At 45.6% G+C, this 20,210-nt stretch overlaps 2 protein-coding genes and 1 pseudogene across 2 annotated transcripts; all 3 read left to right on the top strand.

Moving 5' to 3' along the window:
• Window positions 1–4,033: 4,033 nt before the first annotated feature.
• LOC128071429 (UDP-glucuronosyltransferase 1A3-like) lies at window positions 4,034–5,138 on the top strand (annotated as a pseudogene).
• Window positions 5,139–8,702: 3,564 nt separating this feature from the next.
• Window positions 8,703–10,185, top strand: LOC128071428 (UDP-glucuronosyltransferase 1A3-like). Its single transcript, XM_052664300.1, has 2 exons — window positions 8,703–9,566; window positions 10,123–10,185. The coding sequence occupies exons 1-2, from the start codon at window positions 8,703–8,705 to the stop codon at window positions 10,183–10,185; spliced, it is 927 nt and encodes a 308-aa protein (XP_052520260.1).
• A 3,011-nt stretch (window positions 10,186–13,196) lies between these two features.
• On the top strand, window positions 13,197–14,060 carry LOC128071427 (UDP-glucuronosyltransferase 1A3-like; the record flags this gene model as incomplete). The annotated part of the gene is made up of 1 exon (XM_052664299.1): window positions 13,197–14,060. A coding segment is annotated over exon 1 (864 nt), but the record flags the coding sequence as incomplete, so codon positions are not given.
• Between the last annotated feature and the right edge of the window lie 6,150 nt (window positions 14,061–20,210).

Below are 20,210 nucleotides of genomic sequence, written 5' to 3'. Positions count from 1 at the left end.
TGTTGTTTTTGAGATTTCATCAAAGTGCTGCATTTCAGACTTTTGTTGATTATGAGGGCTACTCCATTTCTTCTAAGGGATTCTTGCCAACAATAGTAGATATAATGGTCATCTGAGTTAATTTCACCCATTCCAGTCCATTTGAGTTCGCTGATTGCTAAAGTGTTGATGTTCACTCCTGCCATTTCCTGTTTGACCACTTCCAATTTATCTTAATTCATGGACTTAACATTCCAGGTTCCTATGCAATGTTGCTATTTTCAGCATTGAGCTTTGCTTCCATCACTAGTCACATCCACAGCTGGGTGTTGTTTCGCTTTGGCTCCATCTCTTCATTTTTCTGGAGTTATTTCTCCTCTGATCTCTAGTAGCATATTGGGCACCTACAGACGTGGGGAGTTCATCTTTCGGTGTCCTATCTTTTTGCCTTTTCATACTGTTCATGGGGTTCTGAAGGCAAGAATAGTGAAGTGGTTTGTCATTCCCTTCTCCAGTGGACCACATTCTGTCAGATCTCTCTACCATGACCTGTCCATCTTGGGTGGCCCTAGACGGCATGGCTCACAGTTTCATTGAGTGAGACAGGCTGTGGTCCATGTGATCAGTTTGGTTAGTTTTCTGTGAATGAGGTTTTCATTCTGTCTGCCCTCTGATGAATAAGGATGAGACTTATGGAAGCTTCCTAATGGGAGAGACTGATGGGGGAAACTGGGTCTTGTTCTGATGGGCAGGGCTAAGCTCAGTAAATCTTTAATCAATATCTGTTGAAGGGTGGGGTTGTGTTCCCTCACTATTGTTTGGCCTGAGGCCAAACTGTCCACCCACGCCTCCACCGGACACTCCTGGAGACTCATAGGCAAGTCTGGCTCAGTCTCCCACTGGCCTCCAAAGTCAAATTCCCTGGAATTCTCAGTGCCTTTGCCAGATCCCCAGGTTGGGAATTCTGTTGTGGGTCCTAGAGCTTTCTCAACAGTGCGAGCATTTGTTTGATATCATTGTTCTGCAGCTTGTGGGTTGTCTGCTCGGTGGCTCTATGGTGGGGCTAATGGCAACTTCCTCCAAGAGGGCTGATGCTACACTCTGGGTGACCCAGGTCTGCTGCAGCCAGAGCCCCTGTCCTCATGGCAGGCCGCTGCTGGCTTGTGCCTCTGCACGAGATACTCAAACACTCAAAGGCAGGTCTGGCTCTGTCCCTGGGGGTCTCCGCATCCTATAGCACACAAGGTTTTGTTTGAGTCCACTGAGCATCTCTGGCAGGTATGGGGTTTGATTCTAAATGCGATTTCGCCCCTCCTACATCTCACTGTGGCTTCTCATTTGCCCTTGGACGTGGGGTATCTTTTTTTGGTGGGGTCCAACATTCTCCTGTCGATGGTTGTTCAGCAGCGAGTTGCAATTTTGGAGTTGTCACAGGAGAAGATGAGCGCATGTCCTTTGACTCTGCTACCAGAGTGGGAGGCAACGCATTTTTGTTGTTCCAAGTCACCCTGTTCCAGGCACTTTGAGGTGAACACAGCCCTCTCCGTTTTCAGTCCCTTGCTACCTGCTCTTGCAAGTTTCATGAGATTCCCATGGTGTAGAGTTCTTTACTGTCAAGGACACTTCTTGCTTATTCATACCTCTGTTCAGGGGAAGGTGGGGCCCATCAAAGCACCAACTGTGGCTTGCCTTCGTGTAAAAAATCATAAAACTTGGTGTGGGCAAGGCAGTCTCATGGAAGCAGTTTTATTTATTTATAAGTTATTTTATTAAATTATTTATAAATATGCAATAAAATGTGTATTGAATTTATTTATTTATTTATTTTGGCTGTATCAGGTCTTAGCTGTGGCAGGCAGGATCTTCGCTGTGGCACACAAGGTTGGTTGCCCCATGGTACATGGATGTTAGTTTCTCAACCAGGGATTGAACCCATGTCCTTTGCATTAGAAGGCAGATTCTTAGCCACTGGACCACCAGGGAACTCCCATGCATGTAGTGTTTTGGCCCTCACTTGGCAGCATAAGAATGGGCCTTGGGCTTGGAACTCTTCCTCCATAGGAGCCACCCAGCCTGTGCTAGGCTTATCACCTTGTGTGAGAGTGTATTTCCCTGTTTCAGGCTCAGTGACTGCTCTTCTGTCTTTGAAGTGCACGCATGTTATGGAACTCGGCCAACCCTCCTGTTACACGGTCCTCCTCAGGGAGGGGGCAGGGTCTTTCTACTGGGCATAAGAGGGATGCACGTAGGCAAATTGCTCTGTGTCGGCCATCAGGGGAGACTGGCTGATTGTGGGTACCAATGCCCACTGTTGGGGCTAATCGTTCTCTGTGTAAGGAAAGTGTTCTTCCTTCTGGTGCTTGACTGTGCTCTTCCTGGTGATTCAGGTACCAAGATGCAGTGGGGAGATGTGTTTGGACTTCCACTCCTGGCGGCTGGCATAGTGATGACCTTGGCTATTCCCCATGGAGTTGGTGCCTGGCTCTGGTTTTGCTGACAAGTGCCCTGGAATCTGCTTGACAGATATGATAGGATTTAAGCTGGGAGTGGAGGTGAGAAAGTGAGCCTTGGGGAAAACATGCAGGAATATGGCTGGGACAGAAAGAATCCGGGAAAAGAGCTGAGATGTTGCTGTTGGAGATCCGGGATCTTGGACCGCAGCCTCCAAGGATGGTTAAAGCAACGACCCCAGCACGGCGGCAGCCTGTGTGATACAGGAGGCACACTGGCCTGCATGCATTTGCCCCATGATGAAATCTGTGGTCAACGTGGATCCCGAATGAGGGAAACCTTTCTCCCAAAGGAAAACGTCAGCCTGGCCGGACATGTGGATCATGGCAGGATGTCGTTATGGCAGAAGCCCTGGATGCAGAAGAGGGTGCTCAGTGAGAAAGCTGGGCAGCCCAGAAAGTCCTGCCGTCTTCCCCAGGGCAGATTAGACATGGAGAGGTCACATTCTGTTGAGCACACGTGGCCATCAGTCTCTGTAGTAGGGTCACCTCATGGATCTGAGACACAGTCATTGCATAGGCCCCATGTCAGAAGGGTCTCACAAATTCTGGAGCTACTCTGTTCTGAGGAATCTGTCCTTTTCAGGATTTGGTCTGTAACTGACCTTGGAGAAAAATCTGAACATAAACTATAAGATATAATAAAGGTCCAGATTAATTCACTTCAGTCCCTAACCAGAGTAGTGGAGGACAGGTACCTTCTGCATCAGAAGAGGATTCAGAGAACCTGCATGGAAGCATGGGGCCAGCTTCCTCCTGTCCAGGGTGAGCAAGGTCTGGGACCTGGCGCCCTCTGAACCCCACTGTCATTACAAAGGGCTGCCTTGCCCACTGATGATATAGATAACAGGAAGTTCTATTCCATGAGGTGACAAAGGATTCTCATGCAGCCCTTCTGCTGTTGTCCTCAAGGATCCTTCCAGATGTTTCCATATCAGGCAGCTGCTCCAACACACTCTCTCCTGAGCAGTGCAAGAGGTGTCCAGTGTGGAACTGGAACAAACCAGAGAGCCACCATCCCCTCCCTGCTGAGAAAGCAGCCCTAGCAATGTAATACATTTCCCTGGATTAGCTCTGTGTTCACCTATGAATTGGGGTGAAAGAGTTTAAAGAGTTCTTAGATAAGGTCACATTCAGCAGAGGTTCTGGGTGGGGATTGGGGCAGAGGTGACTCCTCAGCATTCAGTCCAGCTCCAGAGAACACAGATAGCAGAGAGGTAGGAGGTGCTCAAGGGAATGGGCAGGCACAGCCTTGCCTCGGGTCTTGGATGAAGAACAAGAGTGTGAACTAGAATGTTCCCCAGGGGGAGCAGCAGAGTCAGAGGAGATTTTCCAAAGTAAGGGGGTGTGATCTTTCCCTGGGTGAAATCAGAGGTGATGAAACAGGCGTAGTCTTATCCTGTAATAAGCAATGTTCGAAGGGCACGCTGCCTTCCAATAACATGCAAGTTTGCTTAAGTGACTTGATGATAAGATAAGACAAGGGAACAAATATAGGTGGCACAGCCTCACCAGAGATGGAGTACATTCTGATTTGTGCAGAGATGGCCCTGGGACTGCAGCTTCGGCAGCAGCAGGTGCTGACTGGACTCTTGCTCTGTGTGTGCGTCGGGCTGAGGCTTGGAAGGTGCTGGTTGTCCCCATCGCAGCCACTGGCTCAGCATGCGGGAAGCCGTGTGGGAGCTCCATGCCAGGGGTCACCAAGCAGTGGTTGTTACTCCGGAGGTGAACCTGCACATCAAGGCAGAGGACTTTTTTACTGTGAAAGTCTACGCTGTTCCCTACACACAGGATGAGTTTGATTCCATCATGAGGACTCATATTCATGTGTTTTTCCAAAGAGTACATTTTCTTACAATGTTTTGGGAAGCTATGGCAACTTCGAAAAATTTTTCTTTTCTGTATGAAAGGTCTTGTGAGGCACTCTTGTATAACAAGGACTTGATCAGAGACCTGAATGCCAGTTCCTTTGATGTGGTTCTAACAGATCCTTTTAACCCCTGCGGGGCAGTGCTGGCTAAGTATCTGTCCATTCCTGCTGTGTTTTTTTTGCGATTTCTTCCCTGTGACTCAGATGTTGAGGGCACAGCATGCCCGAACCCTTTTTCTTATGTTCCTCGGTTATTAACAAGGAATTCAGACCACATGACGTTCTTCCAAAGGGTCAAGGACATGTTCTACCCTCTGCACCTGAAGCACATTTGCCAGGTTGCTTTCACTCCTTATGCACATATGGCCTCTGAGCTTCTTCAGAGAGAGGTGTCGCTGGGGGAGATTCTTGCCTCTGGATCCGTGTGGCTGTTCAGAAGAGACTTTGTGATGGACTACCCACGGCCGATCATGCCCAGCATGGTGTTCATTGGGGGCATCAGCTGTGCCAACAGGAAACCGTTATCTCAGGTGTGTACTGCTGCTTTTGTTCAATCAGTGCTCCCAGTGGAACACATTCTTTTAATTAAAACAATTTAAAAAATGTTTTCATTTTTCATTTCATTCTTCAGTGAAATGATGAGTTTCAACCACTGGACAGACGGAATTCCCAAGTGGAACATATTTTTAAAAGACAACCTAGTTCCACATGCTTGCTAATCTACTCCTCTTTCTAAAGGTTGCTGCCTTGCGTTCTCTTTTGAACAGTGTTTGGTGTGATACATTGTTAAAGTGCTCCAGGAGTGACCTGTAAGTTTCTGATGGACTGTGAGAGGAATGAGAGGCAGGGGTGAAGGGCCATGTTAGGTCTGAGAAGGAATGGGGTGGTTCGACCATGGTTGCCCTTTCATACAACCTCTGTTGTAATGGTTGTGCAGTTTTCTGATTCTAGTAGAAGCCAAGAACTTGAGCTGTGAATCCACCCATCATGGGTTTTTTGCTTGAGGGTGTTCAATTGGAGGAGGAAAGAACTGGCAAATTGCATATTGCCTTGATACTTCATCAAGGTTTTGGCTTGGAAAGGTATTAGGGGTGGTCACTGGAGACCTCAACCCCAAAAGGAAGCAGAAGTTTCAGAGAGGTTGAATAAATAGAGTGGAAGGGAGAGAAAACCGCAGATGAAAGTCGGGGTTTCTGTGATCAGAGAGAGGAATAATTGAGCCAAGTTTCTTGAGATGGAGCTGTGCTGACCAGAAGCTGGGGCCTGGGGTAAAATGGGGGGAGGTACAGAGTTGAATGGCATGTCAGATAGGTCTTCAGCATGGGCCACTGAGGTCCTCAAAGGCTAGTGGTGGGGGCTGGAGAGGAGGTCAAACTGAGCCACGAGCACAGTGAAGGTGGCGACAGTGATGCTGAGAACTGAGTCAAAGAGGAAGGGACTGAGTGCATCCCCACGCCTACCACAGCCCAGTCACCAGCCCTGCGTTTCTATGGTGCAAGCCATGGCTTTCCTCATAGTTACAGAGTCTGCTTATATGAACCCTGAATTGTTGCTGTTGTTGAGTTGCCAAGTTGTGTCCAACTGTTTGTGGCCCCATGGACTGTGGCACACCAAGCTTCCCTGTCCTTCACTATCTCCTGGAGCTTGCTCAAACTCATGTCCATGGAGTCAGTGATGCCATTCAGGCATCTCATCCTCTGTCGTCCCCTTCTCCTGCCCTCAATCTTTTCCAGCATCAGGGTCTTTTCCAATGAGTCAGTTCTTCTCATCAGGTGGCCAAAATATTGGAGCTTCAGTTTTAGCATCAGTCTTTCCAGTGAATATTCAGGGTTGATTTCTTTTAAGATCGACTTGTTTCATTTCCTTGCTGTCCAGGGGACTCTCTGGTCTCTTCTCCAGCACCTCAGTTTGAAAAGCATCAGTTCTTCAGTGCTCAACCTTCCTTATGGTCCAACATTCACATCCATATACAACTACTGGAAAAACCATAGTTTTGTTTATATCAACATTTGTTGACAAAGTGATATCTCTGCTTTTTAATACACTGTCTAGTTTTGTGGGAGTTTTTCTTCCAAGGGGCAAGCATGTTTTAATTTTGTGGCTACAGTCACCATCCGCAGTGATTTTGGAGCCCAGGGAAATAAAATCTGCCAGTGTTTCCCGTTTCCCCCATCTATTTGCCACGAAGTAATCTCACTGGATACCATGATCTTAATTTTTGAGTGCTGAGTTTTAAGCCTGCTTTTTCACTCTCCTCTTTCACCCTCATTAAGAGACTCTTTCATTCTTCTTCATTTTCTGCCATGAGAGTGGTGTCATCTGCATGTCTGAGGTTGTTGATATTTCCCCTGGCAATCTTGATTCCAGCTTGTGATTCATCCTGTGTGGCATTTCACATGATGTGTTCTGCATATAAATTAGGTAAGGAGGATGACAATATACAGCTTTGACATAATCATTTCCAATTTTGAACTAGTTTGTTGTTCCATGTCCAGTTCTAAGTGTTGCTTCTAGACCTGCTTACAGGTTTCTCAGGAGGCAGGTAAAGTGGTCTGGTATTCCCCTCTCTTTAAGAGTTTTCCACAATTAATTGTGATCCACACAATCAAAGGCTTTCAAGTAGTCATGAAGCAGAAGCAGATTTCTTCTGGAATTCACTTGCTTTTTCTATGATCCAGTAGATGTTGGCCATGTGATCTCTGGTTCCTCTGCCTTTTCTAAATTCAGCTGTACATCTGGAAGTTTTTGATTCACATATTGCTTGAAGGATTTTGAGTATTGCCTTGCTAACATGTGAAATAATGGCACCCCACTCCAGTACTCTTGCCTGGAGAATCCCAGGGATGGGGGAGCCTGATGGGCTACTGTCTATGGGGTCACACAGAGTTGGACATGACTGAAGTGACTTAGCAGCAGCAGCAACATGTAAAATGAGCACAGTTGTCCAGTAGTTTGAAGATTCTTTGGCATTGTCTTTCTTTGAGATTGGAATGTAAACTGAACTTTTCCAGTCCTGTGGCCCTTGCTGAGTTTTCCAAATTTGCTGGTGTATTAAGTGCAGCACTTTAGCAGCATCAGTTTTAGGATTTGCAATAGCTCACCTGGAATTCCATCACTTCCAATAGCTTTGTTTAGAGTGATTCTTCTAAGGCCTGTTTGACTTCACACTGCAAGATGTTTGGCTATAGATGAATGACCACAATTTTGTGGTTATCTGGTGATTAAGACCTTCTTTTTGTATAGTTTTGTGTAGGTTCCTCTGTGCATGGACTGTTCCAGGGCCAGAAAACTAGAGTAGGTTACCATTTCCCACTCCAAGGGATCTTTAGACACCCAACCTAGGGATTGAATCCCTGTCTCTTGTGTCTCCTGCATTTGTAGGAGAATTCCTTACCACTGCACCATCTGGGAAGTCTTGAACATGAACTATAGATGTAATAAAGATCCAGAATAATGCGCTCTTCAGTCCCCACACAGATCAGTGGAAGTCTATGCGGTCCGCATCAGAAGAGGATTCAGAGAGCTTGCACGGAGGCATGGGGTCGTCCCTCCTGTCCAAAGTGAAGCAGCCCTGGAGTCTGGCATCCTCTGAACCCCACTGTCATTACAAAGAGCTGCCTTGCCCATTGATGATTTAGATAACAGGGAGTTCTATTCCATGAGGCAGAGAAAGAATTCTAAGCAGCCCTTCTGCGGTTGTCCTCAAGGATCCTTCCAGATGTTTCCATATCGGGCAGCTGTTCAGACAGACTCTCTCCTGAGCAGTGCATGAGGTGTTCAGTGTGTAACAGGAAGAAACCAGAGAGCCACCATCCCCTCCCTGCTGAGAGAAGGCTGTTCTCTTGATGTTATATGTTTCCCTGGATGTGCTCCGTGTTCACCCATGATGGGGGGAAAGAGTTTGAAGAGTTCTCAGATAAGGTCACATGCAGCAGCGGTTCTGGGTGGGGACTGGGGCAGAGGTGACGCCTCAGAGTTCAGTCCAGCTCCAGAGAACATGGTTAGCAGAGAGGTAGGAGGCGACAAAGGGAATGGACAGGCAAAGCCTTGCTTTGAATCTTGGATGAAAAAGAAGAGAGTGAACTAGAATGCTCCCCAGAGGAAGCAGCAGGTCAGAAGAGTTTTTCCAAGATAACGGGAGTGGGGTAACCATTCCCTGGGTGAAATCACAGGTGATGAAACCCAGGCATGGACTTATCCTGTAATGATTAATGTAAGGCGGGCACACTGCCTTCCAATGACATGCCATTTTGCTTAAGTAACTTGATGATAAAACAAAGATAAGGTAACAAATATAGGTGGCACAGCCCCACCAGAGACTCTAACTTCTGGTTTGTGCAGAGATGGCCCTGGGACTGCAGCTTCGGCGGCAGGTGTTGGCTGGACTCCTGCTCTGTGTGTGTGTCGGGCAATGGGCCGAGGCTGGGAAGGTGCTGGTGGTCCCCATGGAGGGCAGCCACTGGCTCAGCATGCGGGAGGCCGTGCGGGACCTCCACGCCAGAGGTCACCAAGCAGTGGTCGTTGCTCCGGAGGTGAACATGCACATCAAGGCAGAGGACTTTTTCACTGTGAAAGCCTACGCCGTTCCCTACACACAGGATGTGTTTGATTCCATCGTGAGGACTCATATTCATGTGTTTTTCCAAAGAGTACATTTTCTTACAATGTTTTGGGAAGCTATGGCAACTTTGAAAAATGTGTCTTTGCTCTTTGCAAGATCTTGTGAAGCACTATTGCATAACAAGGACCTGATCAGAGACCTGAATGCCAGTTCCTTTGATGTGGTTTTAACGGACCCTGTTCACCCCTGCGGGGCAGTGCTGGCTAAGTACCTGTCCATTCCTGCTGTGTTTTTTTTGCGTTTTATTCCCTGTGACTTAGATGTTGAGGGCACAGCATGCCCAAACCCTTTCTCATACATTCCTAGGTTATTAACAAAAAATCCAGACCGCATGACATTCTTCCAAAGGGTCAAGAACATGCTCTACCCTCTGGCCCTGAAGTACATTTGCCAGATTACCTTTACTCCTTATGCGCGAATGGCCTCTGAGCTTCTTCAGAGAGAGGTGTCGCTGGGGGAGATTCTTGCCTCCGGATCCGTGTGGCTGTTCAGAGGAGACTTTGTGATGGACTACCCACGGCCGATCATGCCCAACATGGTGTTCATTGGGGGCATCAACTGTGCCAACAGGAAACTGTTATCTCAGGTGTGTACTGCGGCTTTTATTCAGTCAGTGTTCCAAGTGGAACAAATTCTTTTAATTAAAGATATTTTAAAAACTTTTACACCACACTGCAAATTAGGCCCTTGCAGTGAAATGGACGGTTCCAATCACTAGACCAACAGGGAATTCCCAAGTGGAACATATTTTAAAACAACAGCCTACTTTCACATGCTTACTTATTTACTGATCTTTCTAAAGATTTCTACCTCTCATCTCCTTCACACACTCTTTGGCGAGATCCATAATTAAAGTGCTCCAGGAGTGTAGGTTTGTGATGGACTTTGAGACAAATGAGAGGCAGGGGTGAAGGTACATAGTAGGTTTGACAAGGAATGGAGTGATTTGACCATGATTGCCCTTTCCAACAGCATCTGTTGTAATGGTTGTGCAGTTTTCTGAATCTAGTAGGAGCCAAGAACTTGAGCTGTGAATGCATCCATCATGGGTTTTTTGCTTGAGGGTGTTCAATTGGAGGAGGAAAGAACTGGCAAACTGCATTTATTGCCCTGATACTTCATTGAGGTATTGTCTTGGAAAGGTATTGGGTGTGGTCACTGGAGAGCTCAACCCCAAAAGGAAGCAGAAGTTTCAGAGAGGTTGAATAAATAGAGTGGAAGGGAGAGAAGACCGGAGATGGAAGTCGGGCTTTCTGTGATCAGAGAGAGGAACAATTGAGCCCAGGTTTCTTGAGATGGAGCTGTGCTGACCAGAAGCTGGGGCCTGGGGTAAAATGGGGGGATGTACAGAGTTGAATGGCATGTCAGATAGGTCTTCAGCATGGGCCACTGAGGTCCTCAAAGGCTAGTGGTGGGGGCTGGAGAGGAGGTCAAAGTGAGCCACGAGCACAGTGAAGGTGGCGACAGTGATGCTGAGAACTGAGTCAAAGAGGAAGGGACTGAGCGCATCCCCATGCCTACCGCAGCCCAGTCACCAGCCCTGCATTTCTATGGTGCGAGCTACGGCTTTCCTCATACTTTCAGAGTCTGATCCTATTAACCCTGAATTATTGTTGTTGTTGTTCATTTGCCAAGTTGTGTCCAACTGTTTGTGGCCCCATGGACTGTGGCACACCAAGCTTCCCTGTCCTTCACTATCTCCTGGAGCTTGCTCAAACTCATGTCCATGGAGTCAGTGATGCCATTGAACCATCTCATCCTCTGTCTTCCTCCTGCCCTCAGTCTTTCCCAGCATCAGGTCCTTTTCCAATGAGTCAGTTCTTCTCATCAGGTGGCCAAAGTATTGGAGCTTCAGTTTTAGCATCAGTCTTTCCAGTGAATATTCAGGGTTGATTTCTCTTAGGATTGACTGGTTTGATTTCCCTGCTGTCCAGGGGACTCTATGGAGTCTTCTCCAGCACCACAATTTGAAAAGCATCAGTTCTTCAGTGCTCAGCTATCTTTATGGTCCAACATTCACATCCAATATGGCTGCTGGAAAAACCATAGGTTTGACTATATCAACTTTTGTTGGCAAAGTGATGTCTCTGCTTTTTAATATACACTCTAGTTTTGTCATAGCTTTTCTTCCAAGGAGCAAGTGTCTTTTAATTTTGTGGCTACATTCACCATCTGCAGTGATTTTGGAGCCCAAGGAAATAAAATCTGCCAGTGTTTCCACTTTCCCCCCATCTATTTGCCATGATCTTAATTTTTGAATGCTGAGTTTTAAGCCTGCTTTTTCACTCTCCTCTTTCACTCTCATTAAGAGACTCTTTCATTCTTCTTCATTTTCTGCCATGAGAGTGATATCATCTGCATATCTGAGGTTGTTGATATTTCCCCTGGCAATCTTGATTCCAGCTTGTGATTCAAGCTGTGTGGCTTTTCAAATGATGTACTCTGTATATAAATTAAATAAGAAGGATGACAATCTACAGCTTTGACATAATCATTTCCCAATTTTGAACTAGTTTGTTGTTCCATGTTCAGTTCTAACTGTTGCTTCTAGACCCACATACAGGTTTCTCAGGAGGCAGGTAACGTGGTCTGGTATTCCCACCTCTTTAAGAATTTCCCACAGTTTGTTGTGATCCGCACAATCAAAGGCTTTCAAATAGTCATGAAGCAGAAGGAGATTTTTTTTCTGGAATTCCCTTGCTTTTTCTATGATGCAGTGGATGTCGGTAATTGATCTCTGGTTTCTCTGCCTTTTCTAAATCCAGCTTGTACATCTGGAAGTTTTTGATTCACCTATTGTTTGAAGGATTTTGAGTATTGCCTTGCTAACATGTGAAATGAGCAAAGTTGTCCAGTAGTTTGAACATTCTTTGGCATTGTCTTTCTTTGAGTTTGGAGTGTAAACTGACCTTTTCCAATCCTGTGGCCCTTGCTGAGTTTTCCACGTTTGCTGGTGTATTAGGTGTAGCACTTTGGCAGCATCAATTTTAGGATTTGCAATAGCTCAGCTGGAATTCCATCACCTCCAGTAGCTTTGTTTACAGTGATTCTTCTAAGCCCTGCCTGACTTCACAGTGCAAGATGTTTTGCTCTCGCTGAGTGACCACACCTTTGTGGTTATCTGATGATATAGACTTTCTTGAATAGTTTTGTGTAGGCTCCTCTGTCTATGAGCTATACCAGGGAGAAAACTGAGTGAGTTACCATTTCCTACTCCAAGGGATCTTCCGACATCCAACCTAGGGATTGAGCATTCGTAGGAGAATTCTTTAGCACTGCACCATCTGGGAAGTCCTTAACATAATCTATAGATGTAATAAAGATCCAGAATAATGTGCACTTCAGTCCCTACACAGAGCAGTGGAAGCCTAGTGGGGTCTGCATCAGAGGAGGATTCAGAAAGCCTGCACGGAGGCGGGGGGCTGACCCTCCTGTCCAAAGTGAAGCAGCCGTGGAGCCTGGCGTCCTCTGAACCCCACTGTCATTACAAAGAGCTGCCTTGCCCACTGATGATTTAGATAACAGGAAGTTTTATTCCACGAGGCAGATAAAGAATTCTCAAGCAGCCCTTCTGTGGTTGTCCTCAAGGATCCTTCCAGATGTTTCCATATCGGGCAGCTGTTCAGACAGACTCTCTCTGGGGAGTGCAAGAGGTGTTCAGTGTGGAACAGGACCAAACCAGAGAGCCACCATCCCCTCCCTGCTGAGAGAAGGCTGTTCTCTTGATGTTATATGTTTCCCTGGATGTGCTTGGTATTCACCCATGATGAGGGGAAAGAGTTTGAAGAGTTCTCAGAGAAGGTCACATGCAGCAGCTGTTCTGGATGGGGACTGGGGCAGAGGTGACTCCTAAGTGTTGAGTCAAGCCCCAGAGAACATGGTTGGCAGAAAGGTAGGAGGTGACCAAGGGAATGGACAGGCACAGTCTTGCTTTGGCAATCAGATGAAGAACAAGAGAATGAACTAGAATGCTCCCTAGAGGAAGCAGCTGGTCAGAGAGCTGTTCCAAGATAAGGGGTTAACTGTTTCCTGGGTGAAATCAGAGGTGATGAAACCCAGGCATGGACTTATCCTGTAATGATTAATATAAGGCGGGCATGCTGCCTTCCAATGACATGCCATTTTGCTTAAGTGACTTGATGATAAGATAAAGATATGGGAACAAATATAGGTGGCACATCCCCACCAGAGACTGTAACTTCTGGTTTGTGCAGAGATGGCTCTGGCACTGCAGCTTCGGCGGCAGGTGCTGGCTGGACTCCTGCTCTGTGTGTGTGTCGGGCGATGGGCTGAGGCTGGGAAGGTGCTGGTGGTCCCCATGGAGGGCAGCCACTGGCTCAGCATGCGGGAGGCCGTGCGGGAGCTCCACGCCAGAGGTCACCAGGCAGTGGTCGTTGCTCCGGAGGTGAATATGCACATCAAGGCAGAGGACTTTTTCACCACGAAAACCTATGGTATTCCCTACACACAGGAGAAACTGGATTCCCTCATGAAGACTCATGTACATCTGCTCTTTGAAAAAGTACATTGGGTAACGATGTTTTTGAAAACTATGGCATCTTTGAAAAACGCGTCTTTGCTCTTTGAAAGGTCTTGTGAGGGGCTGCTGTATAACAAGGATCTTATCAGGCACCTGAATGCCAGTTCCTTTGATGTGGTTTTAACAGACCCTGTTCACCCCTGTGGGGCAGTGCTGGCTAAGTACCTGTCCATTCCTGCTGTGTTTTTTTTGAGGCAAATTCCATGTGACTTTGATGTTGAGGGAACAGCATGCCCAAACCCTTTTTCTTATGTTCCTCGGTTGTTAACAATGAATCCAGACCGCATGACATTCTTCCAAAGGGTCAAGAACATGCTCTACCCCCTGGCCCTGAAGTACATTTGCCAGGTTACTTTCACTCCTTATGCACGAATGGCCTCTGAGCTTCTTCAGAGAGAGGTGTCGCTGGGGGAGATTCTTGCCTCTGGATCCGTGTGGCTGTTCAGAGGAGACTTTGTGATGGACTACCCGCGGCCGATCATGCCCAACATGGTGTTCATTGGGGGCATCAACTGTGCCAACAGGAAACCGTTATCTCAGGTGTGTACTGCTTTGTTCAATCAGTGCTCCCAGTGGAGCACAATCTTTGAATTAAAAAATTAAAAAAAAATTTTTCACCTCACTGCAACCTAAGACTCTTGCGAAATGGACAGTTCCAATCACTAGACCATCAGGGAATTCCCAAGTGGAACATATTTAAAAAGAACAGCTTACTTCCACATGCTTACTTATCTACTGATCTTTCTCCGATTTCTACCTCTCATTCTCCTTTGAACAGTCGGTGGTGAGATCCATTATTAAAGTGCTCGAGAAGGGTAGTGTAGGTTTGTGATGGACTTTGAGACAAATGAGAGGCAGGGGTGAAGGTCCGTATTAGGTTTGACAAGAAATGGGGTGATTTGACCATGATTGCCCTTTCCAACAGCATCTGTTGTAACGGTCATGCTGTTTTCTGAATCTAGTAGGAGCGAGGAACTTGAGCTGTGAATGCATCCATCATGGGTTTTTTGCTTGAGGGTGTTCAATTGGAGGAGGAAAGAACTGGCAAACTGCATTTATTGCCCTGATACTTCATTGAGGTTTTGTCGTGGAAATGTATTGGGTGTGGTCACTGGAGAGCTCAACCCCAAAAGGAAGCAGAAGTTTCAGAGAGGTTGAATAAATAGAGTGGAAGGGAGAGAAGACCGGAGATGGAAGTCGGGCTCTCTGTGATCAGAGAAAGGAACAATTGAGCCCAGGTTTCTTGAGATGGAGCTGTGCTGACCAGAAGCTGGGGCCTGGGGTAAAATGGGGGGATGTACAGAGTTGAATGGCATGTGAGATAGGTCCTCAGCATGGGCCACTGAGGTCCTCAAAGGCTAGTGGTGGGGGCTGGGGAGAAGGTCAAAGTGAGCCACCAGCACAGTGAAGGTGGTGACAGGGATGCTGAGAACTGAGTCAAATAGGAAGGGACTGAGCACATCACGACGCCTACCGCAGCCCAGTCACCAACCCTGCTTGTCTATGGTGTGAGTCATGGCTTTCCTCTTACTTTCAGTGTCTGCTTATATTAACCCTGAATTATTGTTGTTGTTGTTCATTTGCCAAGTTGTGTCCAATTGTTTGTGGCCCCATGGACTGTGGCACACCAAGCTTCCCTGTCCTTCACTATCTCTTGGAGTTTGCTCAAACTCACGTCCATGGAGTCAGTGATGCCATTCAACCATCTCATCCTCTGTCTTCCTCCTGCCCTCAGTCTTTCCCAGCATCAGGTCCTTTTCCAATGAGTCAGTTCTTCTCATCAGGTGGCCAAAGTATTGGAGCTTCAGTTTTAGCATCAGTCTTTCCAGTGAATATTCAGGGTTGATTTCTCTTAGGATTGACTGGTTTGATTTCCCTGCTGTCCAGGGGACTCTATGGAGTCTTCTCCAGCACCACAATTTGAATGTATCAATTGTTTGGTGCTCAGCCTTCTTTATGGTCCAACATTCATGTCCGTACATGGCTGCTGGAAAAACTGTAGCTTTGGCTATATCTACTTTTGTTGGCAAAGTGATGTCTCTGCTTTTTAATATGCTGTCTAGTTTTGTGATAGCTTTTCTTCTAAGGAGTAAGCGTCTTTTAATTTTGTAGCTATAGTTGAATGGCACGTCAGATCTGCGGTGATTTCGGAGCCAAAGGAAATAAAATCTGCCAGTGTTTCCTCTTTTTCCCCACCTATTTGCCATGAAGTAATGGCACTGGATACCATGATCTTAATTTTTGAATGCTGAGTTTTAAGCCTCCTTTTTCTCTCTCCTCTTTCACCCTCATTAAGTGCTTTCATTCTTCTTCATTTTCTGCCATGAGAGTGGTGTCATCTGGATATTTGAGGTTGTCCATTTTTCTCTGGGCAATCTTGCTTTCAGCTGTGATTCAAGCTGTGTGGCGCTGATGTGCTCTGCATATAAATTAAGTAAGGAGGATGACAATATACAGATTCGACATAATCATTTCCCAAGTTTGAACTAGTTTGTTGATCCTTGTCCAGTTCTAAGTGTTGCTTCTAGGCCTGCATACAGGTTTCTCAGAAGGCAGGTAACGTGGTCTGGTATTCCCATCTCTTTAAGAATTTTCCACAATTTGTTCTTATCCACACAGTCAACGGCTTTAGAGTAGTCATGTAGCAGAAGTCGTTTTTTTTCCGAAATTCCCTTGCTTTTTCTATGATCCAGTGGATGTTGGTGATTTGATCTGGTTTCTCTGCCTTTTCTAAATCCAGCTTGTACATCTGGGAGTTTTTGATTCATATACTGTTCAAGCCTAGGTTGAAGGATATTGAGCATTACCCTGATCACATGTGAAATGAGCACATTTGTCCAGGAGTTTGAACATTCTTTGGCATTGTCTTTCTTTGAGGTTGGAGTGTAAACTGACCTTTTCCAGTCCCGTGGCCCTTGCTGAGTTTTCCAAATTTGCTGGTGCATTGAGTGCAGCACTTCAAGGCATCAGTTTTAGGATTTGCAATAGCTCGGCTGGAATTCCATCACCTCCAATAGCTTTGTTTACAGTGATTCTTCCTAAGGCCTGCTTGACTTCACAGTGCAAGATGTTTTGCTCTAGGTGAGTGACCACAGCTTTGTGGTTATCTGATGATTAAGACTTTTCTTGCATAGTTTTGTGTAGGCTCCTCTGTCTATGGGCTATTCCAGGCAAGAAAACGGAGTGAGTTACATTTCCTACTCCAGGGGATCTTCCAACACCCAAATTAGGAACTGAGTCCTTGTCTCTTGTGTCTCCTGCATTTGTAGGAGAATTCTTTGCCACCGCACCATCTGGGAAGTCCTTAACATGAACTATAAGATATACTAAGGATCCAGAATAATGCGCACTTCAGTCCCAACACGAGGCATGGGGTCGTCCCTCCTGTCCAAAGTGAAGCGGGCCATGGAGCCTGGCGTCCTCTGAACCCCACTGTCATTACAAAGAGCTGCCTTGCCCATTGATGATTTAGATAACAGGAAGTTCTATTCCATAGGCAGAGAAAGATTTCTCAAGCAGCCCTTCTGCGGTTGTCCTTAAGGATTCTTCCAGAAGTTTCCATATCAGGCAGCTGTTCGGACAGACTCTTTCCTGAGCAGTGCATGAGGTGTCCAGTGTGGAACAGGACCAAACCAGGGAGCCACCATCCCCTCCCTGCTGGGAGAAGGCTGTTCTCTTGATGTTATATGTTTCCCTGGATGTGCTCCGTGTTCACCCATGATGGGGGGAAAGAGTTTGAAGAGTTCCCAGATAAGGTCACATGCAGCAGCGGTTCTGGGTGGGGACTGGGGCAGAGGTGACTCCTCAGAGTTCAGTCCAGTGCCAGAGAACACGGTTAACAGAGAGGTAGGTGGAGCCCAAGAGAATGGACAGGCACAGTCTTGCTTTGGGTCTTGGATGAACAAGAGAGGGAGCTAGAATGTGAGGAGGTGGTGCTCTTTTTAGTTTTTCTATGTAAGTGTATTTTCTAGAATTAACTGCATTGGTTCAAATCTTCACTCCCATTTTCCTAGCTGAATGACCTTGACTGGGTGAGTTAACCATGAAGAAAGTGAAAGTCGCTCAGTCATGTCCGACTCTTTCTGACCCCGTGGCCTGTAGAGTCCATGGGATTCTCCAGGCCAGAGTACTGGTGAGTGGGTAGCTGTTCCCTTCTCCAGGGGATCTTCCCAACCCAGGGATTGTCTCCTGCATTGCAGGCGGATTCTTTACCAGCTGAGCCACAAAAGGGAAGCCCAGAGTTAACCATTCTGACCTTAATATTGTCACTGTGAGCACTCAAATATTGTCTATTATCATTACTTAAAATATGCTCAGCAGGAAAAGTTGTGTCATTTGGAGGCATTTAGGTATGTTTCTGCCAAATGAAAGATTACTTACCCTGAAATTCTCAAATGTTATACATGATAATCACAGTCTTACCATTTTTGTTCCAACTAAATTGATTTTACTTTGAGATTTCATCAGTCTTATTTATTTGGTATGTTTTATCCTTAGATGTGACTCCTTTAAATGTTTATGGAAAATTTTTCACAATAGGAAAAATAAAATTTGTAATATTTTTGTTCCTTCTCCTTCATTAGTTTTATGATGGGTTGAAATATTTTATGGGTCCCCTCAAAGAAAGCACTTTTGGATTTGCTCATTCTTTTTACTATTTTTGTTTTCTATTACATTAATTGCAGCCTATTGTTTTTGTTGATGATATCATCTTGTTTCCTCTGTTTTACTTTATAGCTGTTTTTCTAATTTCTTATGTAAGCATTAAGTTCCTTTATGTTTTCTTAATAATGAAGAACTGAAGGTCATAGATAAAACATTCTCCCCATTCCTTAGATTTTGGTATAAATGTCTTTCATTTTCTTTTTTTTAACTTAAATGCATGTTTTTGATTTCTTTTTTAAGTCAGTGAGGTTTTTAAAAATGAGATTGTTTCCTAACTCTCATATTGTTAACATTTGTTGCAACCATCTTTTTGTTAGCTTTTGCAATTATTTTGAATTATAATCGGAGAATGTTTCTTGTGGAGTTACTACTTTAAAAAATGTTAATAGGTTGCTTTATAGTCTAGTACAGAATAGTCCAATAGAAATCTCATGCAAGTCCCATATGTAACTGAAAGCTTTTTAGTAGATATATTAAAAAAAGCAAAAAGAGGGTTAAAATTAATTTTAATTATATGTTTTACTGACTCAAATATATAAAAATACTAACCTTTAAACATATACTCAATATACAAAATTTTCAGATACTTGTTTGTTTTTGTTTCTTTCAGTTTTATTGAGATATAGTTGACAGGCTTCCCTGGAGGTTCAGATGGTAAAGACTCCTCCTGCCGTTCAGGAGACCCGAGTTCCCTCCGTGGGTCGGGAAAATGCCTTGGAGAAGGAAATGGCTACCCACTCCAGTATTCTTGCCTGGCGAATTCCATGCACAAAGAAGCCTGGCAAGCTACAGTCCATGGGGTTGCAAAGAGTCAGACATGACTGAACAACTCACAATTTCGCTTGTCACTTTCCTGTAGAAGCTTACGGTGGACAGCAGAATGATTTGACTTACCTAGATCATGAGGCATTTACTAAAACAAATTTAGTGATCACCCATTAGCTCACATAGACACAAAATTAAAGGGGTTAATGTTGTTAATGTTTTCTGGAGTTATTTCTCCACTGATCTCCAGTAATGTATTGGGCACCTACCAACCTGGGGAGTTCATCTTTCAGTGTCCTATCTTTTTGCCTTTTCTTATTGTTCATGGGGTTCTCAAGGCAAGAATACCGAAGTGGTTTGCCATTCCCTTCTCCAGTGGACCACATTCTGTCAGACCTCTCCACCGTGACCTGTCCATCTTGGGTGGCCCCATATGGCATGGCTTAGTTTCATTGAGTCAGACAAGGCTGTGGTCCATGTGATCCGATTGGCTAGTTGTGTGTGATTGTGGTTTCAGTCTGTCTGCCCTCTGATGCCCTCTCTCAGCGTCTACAGTCTTACTTGAGTTTCTCTTACCTTGGACTTGGGGTATCTCTTCATGGCTTCTCCAGCAAAGCGCAGCTGCTTTCCTGACCTTGGATTCAGGGTAGCTCCTTGCAGTTGCTCCTGCGCCGTTGCAGCCACCACTCCTGTGCTCAACATTCAGAAAACTAAGATCATGGCATCCCCCTATCACTTCATGGCAAACGGATGGGGAAACAGGGGAAACAGTGGCTCACTTTATTTTTGAGGGAGGGGGGGTTCCAAAATCACTGCAGATGGTGATTGTAGTCATGAAATTAAAAGACGCTTACTCCTAGGAAGGAAAGTTATGACCAACCTAGACAGCATATTAGAAAGCAGAGACATTACTTTGTCAACAAAGGTCCATCTAGTCAAGGCTATGGTTTTTCCAGAAATTACATATGGATGGGAGAGTTGGACTATAAAGAAAGCTGAGCGCCGAAGAACTGATGCTTTTGAACTGTGGTGTTGGAGAAGACTCTTGAGAGTCCCTTGGACTGCAAGGAGATCCAACCAGTCTATTCTAAAGGAGATCAGTCCTGGGTGTTCATTGGAAGTACTGATGTTGAAGCTGAAACTAATACTTTGGCCACCTGATGAGAACAGCTGACTCATTGGAAAAGACCCTGATTCTGGGAAAGATTGAAGGCAGGAGGAGAAGGGGACGACAGAGGATGAAATGGTTGGATGGCATCA

Source organism: Budorcas taxicolor, unplaced genomic scaffold (genome assembly GCF_023091745.1).
Source record: "Budorcas taxicolor isolate Tak-1 unplaced genomic scaffold, Takin1.1 scaffold643, whole genome shotgun sequence".
NCBI classification, from domain to species: Eukaryota; Metazoa; Chordata; class Mammalia; order Artiodactyla; family Bovidae; genus Budorcas; species Budorcas taxicolor.
The sequence above is the reverse complement of the archived record's forward strand: the minus strand, read 5'-3'. Positions and strand labels throughout refer to the sequence as shown.

Coding starts and splice junctions, on each gene's coding strand:
- LOC128071428 (XM_052664300.1), top strand. CDS start 8,703: ATGGCCCTGGGACTGCAGCTTCGGCGGCAGGTGTTGGCTGGACTCCTG. Junction 9,567..10,122: donor ACAGGAAACTGTTATCTCAG/GTGTGTACTGCG, acceptor TGTCTTGGAAAG/GTATTGGGTGTGGTCACTGG.